This window comes from Anomalospiza imberbis, chromosome 22 (genome assembly GCF_031753505.1).
Source record: "Anomalospiza imberbis isolate Cuckoo-Finch-1a 21T00152 chromosome 22, ASM3175350v1, whole genome shotgun sequence".
NCBI lineage: Eukaryota > Metazoa > Chordata > Aves > Passeriformes > Viduidae > Anomalospiza > Anomalospiza imberbis.
This window is the reverse complement of record NC_089702.1, coordinates 8,006,597-8,018,496: the sequence shown is the minus strand read 5'-3', so window position 1 is coordinate 8,018,496 and position 11,900 is coordinate 8,006,597. Positions and strand designations below refer to the sequence as shown.

At 65.0% G+C, this 11,900-nt stretch overlaps 2 protein-coding genes across 3 annotated transcripts; both read right to left on the bottom strand.

The window, feature by feature from the left end:
- Positions 1–1,087: 1,087 nt before the first annotated feature.
- On the bottom strand, positions 1,088–6,787 carry LMBR1L (limb development membrane protein 1 like). 2 transcript variants are annotated; one of them, XM_068212587.1, is made up of 17 exons: positions 6,568–6,787; positions 4,965–5,049; positions 4,649–4,685; positions 4,358–4,497; positions 4,159–4,262; positions 3,965–4,091; positions 3,797–3,865; positions 3,577–3,641; positions 3,366–3,441; positions 3,172–3,258; positions 2,880–2,956; positions 2,720–2,797; positions 2,553–2,626; positions 2,358–2,448; positions 2,097–2,163; positions 1,846–2,007; positions 1,088–1,766 (listed from the first exon to the last, which is right to left on the bottom strand). In XM_068212587.1, exons 1-17 carry the CDS (start codon positions 6,637–6,639, stop codon positions 1,708–1,710), a joined length of 1,470 nt encoding a protein of 489 aa, XP_068068688.1. In that variant the 5' UTR covers positions 6,640–6,787; the 3' UTR covers positions 1,088–1,707. The 2 variants fall into 2 exon arrangements, with proteins under 2 accessions (XP_068068688.1, XP_068068689.1); XM_068212588.1 differs by having other exon boundaries at positions 3,172–3,255.
- Positions 6,788–7,352: 565 nt separating this feature from the next.
- LOC137486976 (tubulin alpha-1B chain) lies at positions 7,353–11,517 on the bottom strand. Its single transcript, XM_068212602.1, has 4 exons — positions 11,361–11,517; positions 9,561–9,783; positions 9,329–9,477; positions 7,353–8,523 (listed from the first exon to the last, which is right to left on the bottom strand). The coding sequence occupies exons 1-4, from the start codon at positions 11,361–11,363 to the stop codon at positions 7,543–7,545; spliced, it is 1,356 nt and encodes a 451-aa protein (XP_068068703.1). The 5' UTR covers positions 11,364–11,517; the 3' UTR covers positions 7,353–7,542.
- Positions 11,518–11,900: the final 383 nt, after the last annotated feature.

Here is an 11,900-nt window from a genome sequence, read left to right as displayed (position 1 = left end):
CCCCGGTACCGGCTGCCTTGGGTGCTGGTCGGCACCGTGCGCCGCCCTCAGCCGCCCCGGCCGGGCTGGCCCCGCCGTGGCCGCTCGGCTTCGGCGCTGGGCAGCCCCGTCGGGCCCCGCCTCGGACCCGGCCCCCGGGAGCGGCGGCAGCGGCGGCCACATCCCCCGGGGCCGCCCCCGCCGGGCTGCCCTGCCCCGGCCGGCCCCTCCGCGCCCCGGGACCGGGGCACCCCCGGACCGGGACCGGGCTCCGCCAGGGGCCCAGTTACCGCCGAGGATGGGGCCGGGCTGCTCCGGGACTGGCACCGGGCTCCAACAGTGACATGGGCGCCTCCAGGAGCGGGGCACCCCCGGGACCGGGACCGGGATCGTGTCCCCGCCGCTGCCCCCCAGAGCTCCCGGCAAAGCACCCAAGGGCTCTGCGGGCCCCGGCGAGGGCGGGAGGCAGCAGCGGAGCAGGGGAAGTTTGGGAGTGGGTCGGGGGGGGGGGGGGGTCCCGGCACCCCCACAGCTTCCCCGCAGCCCCGGTGCCAGCCCGGAGTGACTGGGAGGGGAGCAAGTCGCGGGGAAATCGCGGGCACCGATGGCCTCATTTCCTGCAATATAAACCAGGTTTCCTGTGCTTCCTGCTCTGCCCCAGCGAGGGGGGGGGCCTGGGCCCCCCACCCCCACCATGGAGGGGCGGGGGGCGGCCTGGCTCGGCCCCAGCCGGGGCAGGATGGGTGGGAGGCCGGTTCCCCGGGGCAGTTTCCGCTCCGGCTGCACGACCCTCCTTACCGGGAGGTGAAGCCTCTGCTTAGCCCCTCACTTGGGGTAGCTGTGCCCATACCCCAAAGCCTCCCGGAGCCCCCCAACACCCCCGGGGTCCCTCAGCCCAGCCCGGGCAGCGGGCAAGGAGCTGCCCTCGCCTGTGGCCCTGCCTGGAAGAAGCTCATTAACCCCAACCAGGAAGAGGGTTAATTATGGCCCCATAGGGGCCATAAGGAGGGGCAGGACTGTGACCCCCCCCAAGGCAGGGACACCCCACCCCTGCCCCCTTCCTATTCGGCCCTGCCCTCGGGAGGAATAAAACCTCCAGATTCAAGTATTTTTATATAAAAACCAGTCACTATTTATTTCTCCATACAAGTTCTGTTATAACAGAGACCTGACATACTCATCACATCAAGCTGCTGGAATGGGGGGGGGGGGCTTGTCCCCTTCACCCCAGGCCTCCCTATTAGGGACCCCAAAGGCCTCGGGGTGGGCAGGGGACAACCAGTGTCCCCCTGCAGCCCCAGAGTGACACAGGGATGGAGTGTGGAGTGACTCTGGACAGGGGGCACAGGACCCCCTTCCACAGTGTCAGGACAGTCCCCAGGTGGGTGGGGCAACATTTAAAATTCCACCAGACCCCAGGGAGCAGCCAGGGGAGGTCGAGGGGGCCCGGCCATTGTTGCACGAGGTATGTAACGGGGGGTGGGGGGGCTGCAGCCAGCGCAGCCTCGAGGGGACCCCACTCCCCTCGGGGATGTGGCTCAAGGCCAAGGCTCAGTAGCACAACAGCTGAGACAGAGCAGGGGGGGCAACCCCCAAAGGTGTCTCAGCTTTCCCTGAGGGGCTCTGATGTCCCTGAGGCACCAGGCGCTATCAGAGCCAGCTCTGTGGCTGGCAGCCACCCTGGGGGCCACCTCAGTGGAGGGGGGGACATGTCCCTGTCCCCCAGCCCTAGCAGGGCTTGCTGCGGGTCCGGCAGCGCGTCACGGGCAGCGGCAGCTTGTGCAGACCTGGAGAGAGGGAGAGTGTGAGAGCCAGGGTGGGGGACACGGGACACCCCAGCAGCCACCCCTGTGTCCCTGTCCTCACCAAAGGCACGGATGAGCTCGGCCTGCACTGCCCAGGAGACCCTTTTCACCAGGCACAGCGTGGTGAGCCCCGCAAAGCCCATGTTGTAGAGGAAGACAATGTAGAAGTTCCCCAACCAGTTGAAGCGGCCAAAATCCCCCAGGAGGTCAAAACGGGTGATCCCTGCACAGGGTGGGGTACATTGGTCAGGGCACCCCAATTCTGGGGACACCCCCATCCAGGCATCCCCCTGATCCCTCTGGGAGGCTCACCCAGTGTCCTGGAGAAGACGGGCAGCGCTGAGCTGAGCACCAGCAAGGAGACACAGTTCCCGATGATCTGGGGAGAAGGAGGAGGTTTGGGGGGGCAGTGCTGCTGCAAGGAACCCCCAGGCTGGGAGAGGAACTTTCCCAATGCCAGGGAACCACAGAGGGACACTGTCCTCCCACGTGGGGACTGCACAGGGACACGCTGTGAGGAACAGGGTCTTGCAACCCCACAGGAGCCCCCCAGCCCCGTCCCGCTGCTCCCACCTTGGTGAGGGGGGTGTCCTGCCGCTCCGGCAGCAGGCGAGTGAACAGGGGGGAGCTGTAGAAGCCCACGACAGAGGAGAGCATTAGGTAGCTGCAAGGAGTGTTAAGGAGGAAAACAGGATGGGCTGGTGCTGGGAACAGTGTTGGTGACACAGGGGACATCGCTGGGGACACAAGTGCCCGCCTGAAGGATACAAAATGAGGACAACCTGCAGTGCAGCTCCAAAGGAACCAAAGATGGAGAAGGAAACCTGGCCCAGGGATGCGTCCTGCAGGAAGAGGAGGGAGCAAGTTGGGGAGGAATGGTCCCCAGACCAGCCAGGGACACGACCCTGAGCTGTCCCATCCCCCCAGCCGGGTACCTGGATGCCCCGTGGCATCGCGGCATCGTCCAGCAGCAGCTCCAGGACATGGAAGCAGACAATGAGCACAGAGATGCCCTGAGAGGAGCAGGGAGGGAGTGAGGGCAGTGGTGAGGATGGGGACAACCCCCAGCTCCCCTGGGAGCCCAGGACCACTCACCGTCAGTGCCAGGAGGCCCAGCATGGCCAGGGGGTAGCCCAGGTTCCTCTGCCAGGGCGATGCTCGATGCCGCAGCTCTGTGGGGAGGATGTGCCCAGGTGAGAGAGGAGCACAGCTCCCACCCCAGGGCAGGAGATTGAGGGGCCCCCAAAGGGCCAGGGTGGGGTGTAACAGCCCCCAGCCCACCTCCCAGCCACCCTCCCTCCACAGAGCATGAACTGCCAGGGACCAGTGGTCCCAGTGCCAGGCTGGAGGGAACCCAGTGTCCCCTTCCCCCGGCCAGGCTCCTCACCCAGCTTCCGCCTCTTGCTCCGGATGGCAAAGAATTGCTCCCGCAGCATCTCCATGTCCAGATTCAGCCAGCAGGAAGCTTTGCCTGCTGGGGAGAGACCCAAGAGGCTCAGGGGGGATGAGGGCTCCTATGTGGTGGGGTAGAGGGGCCCCCCAATCCACCCCATGCTCCCTTTGGCAAGCAGCAGCACCCACCAGAGCGGATCCTGTGGGACACGGCGGCTTCCTCAAACCTTGTGCAGCTCAGCTGCTCATCCAGGTCTTCCAGGAGCTGGGGGTGGGTGAGGAGCCTGTGAGTGGCTGCTGGGCTGTGTGAATGGCTCCCCATGCCCGAGGTGGGAGACCAGGCAGCCCTGGGGGCAATCAGCCCCAAAGCTGGGGCAGAGGGATTGCGGGGGCTTCTTACCCGGGGTTTCACCAGCAGCTTCCCAGTGACAGTGAACATGGTGGAGAGGCCAAAGGGGGTGCACACTGTGGTGGGAGGAGAGGCTGAATAGGAGGTGTCCTGCCATCCTACCCCTCCCCACACCCTCAGAAGGATCCTGGCGGCTTCAGCCATGAACCATGACCCCTCCAGACCCCGTCTGGATGGAGGACCAGAAGGGCCTCGTGGGGGCACGACTTACGCAGCAGAAGCAGGACGCCGAAAAGCGAGATGCAGGAGTAGAGGTAGGGCAGATAATATTCCCAGAGATCTGCGGAGACAGCGGCATCAGGCCAGTGGCACCAGAGATCCCTTGTTCCATTCAGTGCCAGGGTCTGATCCTGGAGCAGGGAGGGCCCAGCTCACCCACCATAGAGTGACTGGCGACTGGCAGCGTCGTTGCCCACGATGGCAGAGGCCACCCAGACCATGCCCAGCACCAGCAGTGTCAGCAGCAGCAGCACCACAGATGTCTCATACACCCTGGCCATGATGCCCTGCAGGAGCTGGGTTAGCAGGGAGTTACAGATGGGGGACAGGGGGGACAAGTGCAGGATCACCCACCTTCTTGGATCCTGCAAACCCCTCTGACTCGGTGAAGAAGTAGGCAAAGGGCATGAGGAAGACCAGGGACATATTGGAGAAGAGGAAAACCAAATTCCAGAGGCCTGGAAGAGGGGCAACAGCATGGGGTGAGCTCCCAGGCAGGGCAACCCTGACCCACAGATTTTGGGGACACCCCCGGATCACCCCGTGCACCCACCATGAATGAGGGACCCGTTCAGCCACTGGATGTAGTAGTTCTGGGGGAAGGAGAGCAGCACCTCGTTGCTGATGATGGAGAAGGGCAGGAGGAGGACAGCACCCAGTGCCACAGCCAGGGTGAAGGTACAGAGCCCCAGCCTGCCAGAGGGACAAGCATCACCTCTGGGTCAGGCTTCCTCTGGGTGTCACAGCCTGGCTCTGCCCCCCAGCATCACCAGCACCCGCAGGACACCATGTGCTGGCTGAGGAAGAGGCTGAGTGTCAGGGAAGGGGACAAGCAGGAACTTACGCAATCCTGTTGACAGCAGCATCCTCGTCATCGTGAACTGTGGGGACAAAATCCCAAACCAATGGACTGGGGGAGGTAGGGCTGCCCAGAGCATCGATGCCTCCCCCTGCCCAAGTTCTCCCCACTCCAAATGCTGCAGAAATCCTCCCGGGGAATTTGGGCTTTGCTCCCACCTAGGGCAGCAATTGGTGTCAGGGCAACCAGGCTGTGCTGGGGCCGGGGCTGCTGGGGGAGGCCGAAAGCAACGGAGGAACCCTCGGGAGGCTGAATGTGGCTGTCGAGGGCTGCCTGGCTCTGGCAGCTCCCACTCTCTTACCTGCTGTGAAATCCGTGTGCTTCTTAAAGTGGGTTATGATGAAGTGGCAGAGGATGTAGAGGCTGGCGAAGAGCAGGGCACAGATCTGTGAGCAGAGGAGTGTGAGCAGTGTGGGCATGCCCTGAGGCCAGTGCTTCTACCCCGGCTCCTACCCCAGGTGATTCTGCCAGCCCTGGGACTTGTCAGCTCCACCCTATTTGTTTTTCCACTCCTGGCCCTTGTTACACGCCACTGGTGTGCTCAGACCTATCTGTTCAATGGGGACTTCACCCAGCGTTCACACATGGGTGCCCACAAGCTGGCACAGCACCCAGACCTGGAGGGGGGGGGCTAAGAGCTCACCCAAAAAGGTCTGGATCAGCTTTTGCCTGCATATCTGTGACCCTGTGGGACATCCCTGCACCGCCCGATCCCACAGCCCTCGTCTTGCTGGCAGAGCCACGAGAACAGCCTTGAATCAGGCGCCAAGGACATCTGCAGTGTCCCTCCCGCCCCCGCTGGAACGCCGAGGTCAGGCCAGAGCAGGCGATGTTCAGGGAACACGGCGACCTTTCATCCCACCGGGTACGCGTCAGGATGAGGAAAGGTCGCCTGAATCCTCCACCTTGGCACAGGTGCAGTGGGGAACAGTTGTGGCACCTCCCTTCTGCCTGAGTGGGGGTGCTCTGACCCTGGCTGAGGGTGCCCAGGATCTGCCAGTGGGGTGGCAGGGAGCCCCCAGAGCTGGCCCAGCTCTGGACTCCCACAAGGGCAGTACCCAGCAGGTCCTTCTGCTCCTGCTCCCACCCTGTGAAGGGTCTCAGGCCACAGGTTCCCTCCTGCCATGGGCTGTACCCCACAGACCAATGCTCTGCCTGTTGGGGGGACACCTCCTGTACTCAGGGAAGTTGGGCCAAGTAAGTTTTGTACTGCCTGTGCCAAGCCAGGGCCTCCTGGCTGAGATGCAGCTCCCTGGAATGGAGGTCTGGGGGGCAGAGCTGCCAGGCTCTGGCCACCAGCTCCTCCCTGTAGGTACCGAATGTGGCTGTGGCAAGGTAGCCTCGGCACTGCCGGTCACAGCCCACTTGGCTGCCATGCATGCAGCATCCCCAAGGCCCTTAGGAGATGCCAGGACCAGGACGTTCAGGTCATTCCCATCCCTCAGCCTGTGGCAGCAGCAGCAGCAGGGGAGCAAACCCAGCTGTGTCCCTCTGCGGTACCCGAGGTTTAGGGGCTCTGTGGGGTCCCTTCCTGCTGACACCGAGCTACTGGCCTGGGGACAAGGACAGAGCCGGGAGGCTGGCATGGGGCTGGCCCAGCTCTGACACCACCACAGCCCAGCACTCCCAGCACGAGGGGACTGCAGCTGGGACTGTTCGAGCCGGCAGAAGGGGCTCAGCAGGGTCCAGCCCTCGGACCCCGCTATCTGCTGGGCACACGCAGCCGCGGCGGCTCTGGCCCCGATAAGCACGGGGTGTGGAGCCCTGCCACAGCCGGGCCGTGGAGCCGCCACCGGGGATCCTGACGGTCCCATGGAGGGCTGCGAGCTCCAAACCCCGCTCCCTCTTCTCCCCGCCACACCGGGCCCCTTCCCCCGCCCCTCACCGCCCCCCCGGGCACTCACGATGCACTCGCGGACCCTCTCGTGGAAGAGCTGCTCCCGCACGGCCAGCGCGTCCTGCTCCACAGGGGCCATTCTGCGGCCAGCATGGCAGGGCCGGCCAGGGCTGCTGCGGCCAGGGCCAGGACGCCAAGGCCGGTACCGCCACGCCGGTCCGGCCTCTCCGGTACCGCCGGGAATCGCCGCTGAGCCCGCCGGGTGCAGCCCGGCGCCGCCGAGGGAGGCCCCGCCCCTCCCGTGGCCCCGCCCCCCGCGGCTTGAAAGGGCCCGGCAAGCCCCGCCCCCTACCTCCCATTGGCTCCGAGGCTTGAATGAGGCGAAGCTCATTGGCCGAAGTGCCGCGCGCCGCGCGCTGATAGGCTGAGCCCGCCCGCCGCTCCCACGGGCCCAGCGCAGCCCCCCGGAATTAGGAGCAGGGATGGAGCTGATCCCGGGACGCGGCTAATCCCGGGCGCGTTAATCCCGGAGAGCCGCGGGGGGCAGGGCCGGGCTCCCGAGCGCTGAGGCCACCGGGGAGGGCATGGCCCCGCTGGGGGGAATCACAGACAGCTCATGAAGGAGGACAGCGGTACCCAGGGTGAGGCCTCACCCTGTGGAACCCAGGGATGTGGGGGCTTCACCCCCCCAGCTAGAAGAGCAGGGAAGGGCTGGGCAGCTCGGGTAACAGCAGTACCATGCCAGCTGCCTCACTGGGCACAGACAATAGGCACAGTCTGTTCCCATGGGATGGGGCCAGCCGGCCCGGAGAGAGCGGGCACTGACACAGAGGGTTTGTATCCGACACAGTGTAGCTTCTCTTAAAGCCTTTTATTCACAGACACGGTACAGAAACATGGAAAATCTGCATGATCACATCCGAGAGGGCAGTAAACCCTGGCCAGGCCCACGAGGCCAAACCTCAAGCAGTGCACAAGGAAGCTCAAGTGTTTGAAGCAGACATTTCGTGGACATGCGACAGTGACAGAAGGAACCCAGCGTTTAGTATTCCTCCCCTTCCTCCTCTCCCTCCCCTTCCACAGAATCCACCCCCACCTCCTCATAATCCTTCTCCAGGGCAGCCATATCCTCACGGGCCTCTGAGAACTCGCCCTCCTCCATGCCCTCCCCCACGTACCAGTGCACGAACGCCCGCTTCGCGTACATCAGGTCAAACTTGTGGTCCAGGCGGGCCCAGGCCTCGGCGATGGCCGTGGTGTTGCTCAGCATGCACACGGCGCGCTGCACCTTGGCCAGGTCGCCCCCGGGCACCACCGTGGGCGGCTGGTAGTTGATGCCCACCTTGAAACCAGTGGGGCACCAGTCCACAAACTGGATACTACGCTTGGTCTTGATGGTGGCGATGGCGGCGTTGACATCCTTGGGCACCACGTCCCCGCGGTACAGCAGGCAGCACGCCATGTACTTGCCGTGCCGCGGGTCACACTTGACCATCTGGTTGGCCGGCTCGAAGCAGGCGTTGGTGATCTCGGCCACCGAGAGCTGCTCGTGATAAGCCTTCTCAGCAGAGATGACCGGGGCGTAGGTGGCCAGCGGGAAGTGGATGCGGGGGTAGGGCACCAGGTTGGTCTGGAATTCCGTCAGGTCGACATTCAGGGCTCCGTCAAAGCGCAGCGAGGCCGTGATGGAGGACACGATCTGGCTGATGAGGCGGTTCAGGTTGGTGTAGGTGGGACGCTCGATGTCCAGGTTGCGGCGACAGATGTCGTAGATGGCCTCGTTGTCCACCATGAAGGCACAGTCAGAGTGCTCCAGGGTGGTGTGGGTGGTGAGGATGGAGTTGTAGGGCTCCACCACGGCCGTGGACACCTGCGGGGCCGGGTAGATGGAGAACTCCAGCTTGGACTTCTTGCCGTAGTCGACAGAGAGCCGCTCCATAAGCAGGGAGGTGAAGCCAGAGCCGGTGCCACCGCCAAAGCTGTGGAACACCAGGAAGCCCTGCAGCCCTGTGCACTGGTCAGCCTGCCAGGTGGGAAGAGGAAAACAAGACCAAACTGTCAGTAATTCTGAACTTCAGCTGCTACTGAAGTTGCTGACTTGCCCAGGAAGACACATATTTGCCCCAAGGATCTCAGACTTTTGGGGCACCTCTGCCCATTCCACTTCCAGCCACAGCACCCTGTGATTCAGCATGACCTGCCCTCAGGAAAAGGGACCCCCCTCCCTACAGCTGCCTCCTCCTATGACCCCGGCAATCTGCTTGAGGGAAGGGGCAATCCACTAGTGCTGCCCCAGCAAGAGTTAAATACTCGGCACAGCTGCTCATAAGCAGTTGGTCAAGCAGGATCAGCATCCAGATCAAGGGGAAACCTCACATGACCTTAGAAAAGGGATGAAATAAGGTTTTCCCAGGGACAGAAATGACACAGAATCCCACAATCCCCATCGCACCCCCAGAACATGCCCTGCTCAGCGTGCACATCCTGGCCTGGTGGGGTTGCAGAGCCCTGAGTAAAGGGATTTCGGCCAAGGGGAAGGGAAGGGGCCAATCCTGGTCACTTAGAGAATCCAGACCCCATAGAGAGCCAGGATGTGCTTCAGGCTGACACATGACTCACAACAAATCCATCCAGAGCTAGGAAGCACAACAGGGGTCAAGCAGGTCCCACCAGGAAGGTAGGGAAACTCTCCTGGCACAACCCCACCCTCTGCCCCAAAGTGCTAATGGGCTGAGAAGGACCTGCCCAGGGAGCCCTGGAACTTTTGCTTTGTCCCCACATCCCCCACAGGGATGAACCCACCCCACGAGACCCCACGGGACACTCACCAGCTTGCGGATGCGGTCAAGGACCAGGTCGATGATCTCCTTCCCGATGGTGTAGTGCCCGCGGGCGTAGTTGTTGGCCGCATCCTCCTTGCCCGTGATCAGCTGCTCGGGGTGGAAGAGCTGCCGGTACGTCCCCGTGCGCACCTCGTCTGCGGGGACAGCCCCGGGCCCCGTTAGCACCCAGCGCCCGCCGCCAGCGCCCGCCCCGCCGGCCGCCCCCCCGCGCGCTCACCGATCACCGTGGGCTCCAGGTCCACGAACACGGCCCGGGGCACGTGCTTGCCGGCGCCCGTCTCGCTGAAGAAGGTGTTGAAGGAGTCGTCCCCCCCGCCGATGGTCTTGTCGCTGGGCATCTGCCCGTCGGGCTGGATGCCGTGCTCCAGGCAGTACAGCTCCCAGCAGGCATTGCCGATCTGCACGCCCGCTTGGCCCACGTGGATGGAGATGCACTCGCGCTGTGGGGGGCACACGGCACCGGGTCACCCCTTTTGTCCCCTCTCTGTCCCACCCCAGCACCCACTGGGCTGGCACTGAGTTGGGAAGGGTCCCTCCCCGAGGGATCTGCCCAAATGCACCCACTGTGCTCAGATTTTGTGATCCCATCCTGCTCTCCCCTCCCCAGGGGCTGAGACCCTGCCCCACTTGGTGCCCTTCACAGTGTACACACCACAGAGCCAGGAATTGGGGTTCCCTAGGGTTATTGCTGGTCCCCTCTATTCCCAGTTCCCCCCATCCCTGGCTCCCATGAGGACAGGGACACTTAACCCCCCTCTGCAGGTGGCAGGGACACCCTTATATCCCAGGGAACATCTCTTCTCCAGTGCAGAACATGCTCAGCTCCGAGGGTCCCATCCTGCCCTTCCCGGGAGCTGCCACCCTGCCTTCGGGGGGGATGAAGAGATCTCACAGGGGGCTCAAGCTCAGCACTCCCAAACCCCAGTTGTGCCCTAGCGCCACCCCAACTAGTGGCTGAGCTTTACTAGAGCCAGCCAGGAGGGAGCTGTGGGGTGACATCCGTGTTTGGGAACAGCCTGCAGCCACCTGTGGGCAGCCTCTGGGGGTCCCAGCACCCCGCAGCTGCCACCATCTGCTCCCAAATGGCGCCCAGGGAGGACATTTTCCAGCCAGGCAGCCTGGGCAGGGCGAGGTCGGGAGGAGGAGGAGGAAGAGGAAGCTCAGCGCAGCAGCGGGGCCGGGATTGCACCAGCTGACCCGAAACCGCGGGGACGGGCCGATGGCGTCACCCCCGGGGGGTCGCGCACATTCCCGGCCGCTCCCTGCCCCGCGCCACCTGCTCCGAGCGTTCCTCTCACCCGGGGCGGGGGCAGCCCGGGCTTTGGGGGTGGATCTGGAGCGGAGGGTGGCCCCCATGAGCCCCTCCGGGAGTCATGGAGCGGGACCAGCCTCATGGGCTCGGAGAAAACGGGAATCCTTGCTCCAGGGAGGGGTGAGGTGTAGGGGCTCCAGGGCTGGATTGAGGGTGTCCAGGGCTGGATTGGGGGTGTCCAGGGCTGGATTTAGGGGGGAAGGGTGATGGGGGGGGGAGGCGGGGCTGTGCCCCTGGCGAGGGGCGGGGCCGTGCCCCCGCCGCGCGCCTTCCCGCGCGCGGGAACGGTAACGGTCGGGGTGACCCCGCCCCCACCGGTGGGCTACCGGAGACCACGTGCGACCACCCCAGGGGTGCTCTGAGCCCCCCAGAGGGGTGCTCCCTCCATCAAGGGCCTCATCCTCTATCCCTGTTCAACACCCCCAGCCCCTGCTCTACCCACCCACGGCTCCTACCGTACCCCCTCCATCCCTTCCCAACTTTCCGCCTTGGTGTGTCCCCCCTCCCTCCCTCCCCCCCCCCACGCTGATACCCCTCCGCCCTACTTCCCGCCCCCCGAAGTCTCCCCCCCGCCACTCCTTCCCCCTCCTCTCCTCCGCACCCATTCCCCCCAATCCCCCGCACCCCCAGATCCAGCCCTGCTCCTCCTTTTCCCCGCCATGCTCCGGGCCCGTCCCCCGCACTTCTCCAGCCCCCTCCCCTCACCATGGCTGCGGCTCGGTTACTCGTCCCGACAAGCAAGGAATCGACGCAAGTACCAGCTACCGCCGCCCCCGGGCGCCCCCCTATATACCGGCCCGGGGGGCGGGCCGAGCGCCTCCGCCCCGCGCTCCTATTGGCCGCAGAGCCCGTCCATCAGCGCGCTCGCACCGCGGATTGGCTGAGGCGCGTGGCGCGCTCCGCCTCCTCCGCCCTCCGTGCTGCGGGGCTTGTGGGGGGGGGGGAAGACGGGGACCCTCCCTCCTCCGCGGGGTGCAACCCCCTCCGCCCCCCCCCCCGGTTGGCAAAGGCCCCCCCGTACGGGCAGTGCGGGGTACGGGGGGGTCTGACCTTCCTGCGCTCCTCTGCCCCCCCTGCTAATGCGTTTGTCGCGTAGGATGGGGGGGGGGGGGCGGGCGGGAACGGCTGTGCCCCCCCCCCCACCCACCCACCCTTCCGCCGCCCCTCCCGCCCGGTGCGGCTCCGCTGCGGAGGAAAACTGCGACATGGAGCGGGGGGGGGGAGGGCGGCACGTGGTGCCGCGCC

What these genes read in the sequence shown, in the direction of transcription:
- LMBR1L (XM_068212587.1), bottom strand. Translation starts at nt 6,639, where the DNA reads ATGGCCCCTGTGGAGCAGGACGCGCTGGCCGTGCGGGAGCAGCTCTTC. An exon ending in CGGCGTCCTGCTTCTGCTGC is followed by an intron (nt 3,642 to 3,796) that starts GTAAGTCGTGCC and finishes CTCCCACCACAG; the next exon opens with TGTGCACCCCCTTTGGCCTC. An exon ending in TGGGCCTCCTGGCACTGACG is followed by an intron (nt 2,798 to 2,879) that starts GTGAGTGGTCCT and finishes TGCTCCTCTCAG; the next exon opens with GGCATCTCTGTGCTCATTGT.
- LOC137486976 (XM_068212602.1), bottom strand. An exon ending in CCTGGAGCCCACGGTGATCG is followed by an intron (nt 9,478 to 9,560) that starts GTGAGCGCGCGG and finishes CTGTCCCCGCAG; the next exon opens with ACGAGGTGCGCACGGGGACG. An exon ending in TTGACCGCATCCGCAAGCTG is followed by an intron (nt 8,524 to 9,328) that starts GTGAGTGTCCCG and finishes CCCACCTGGCAG; the next exon opens with GCTGACCAGTGCACAGGGCT.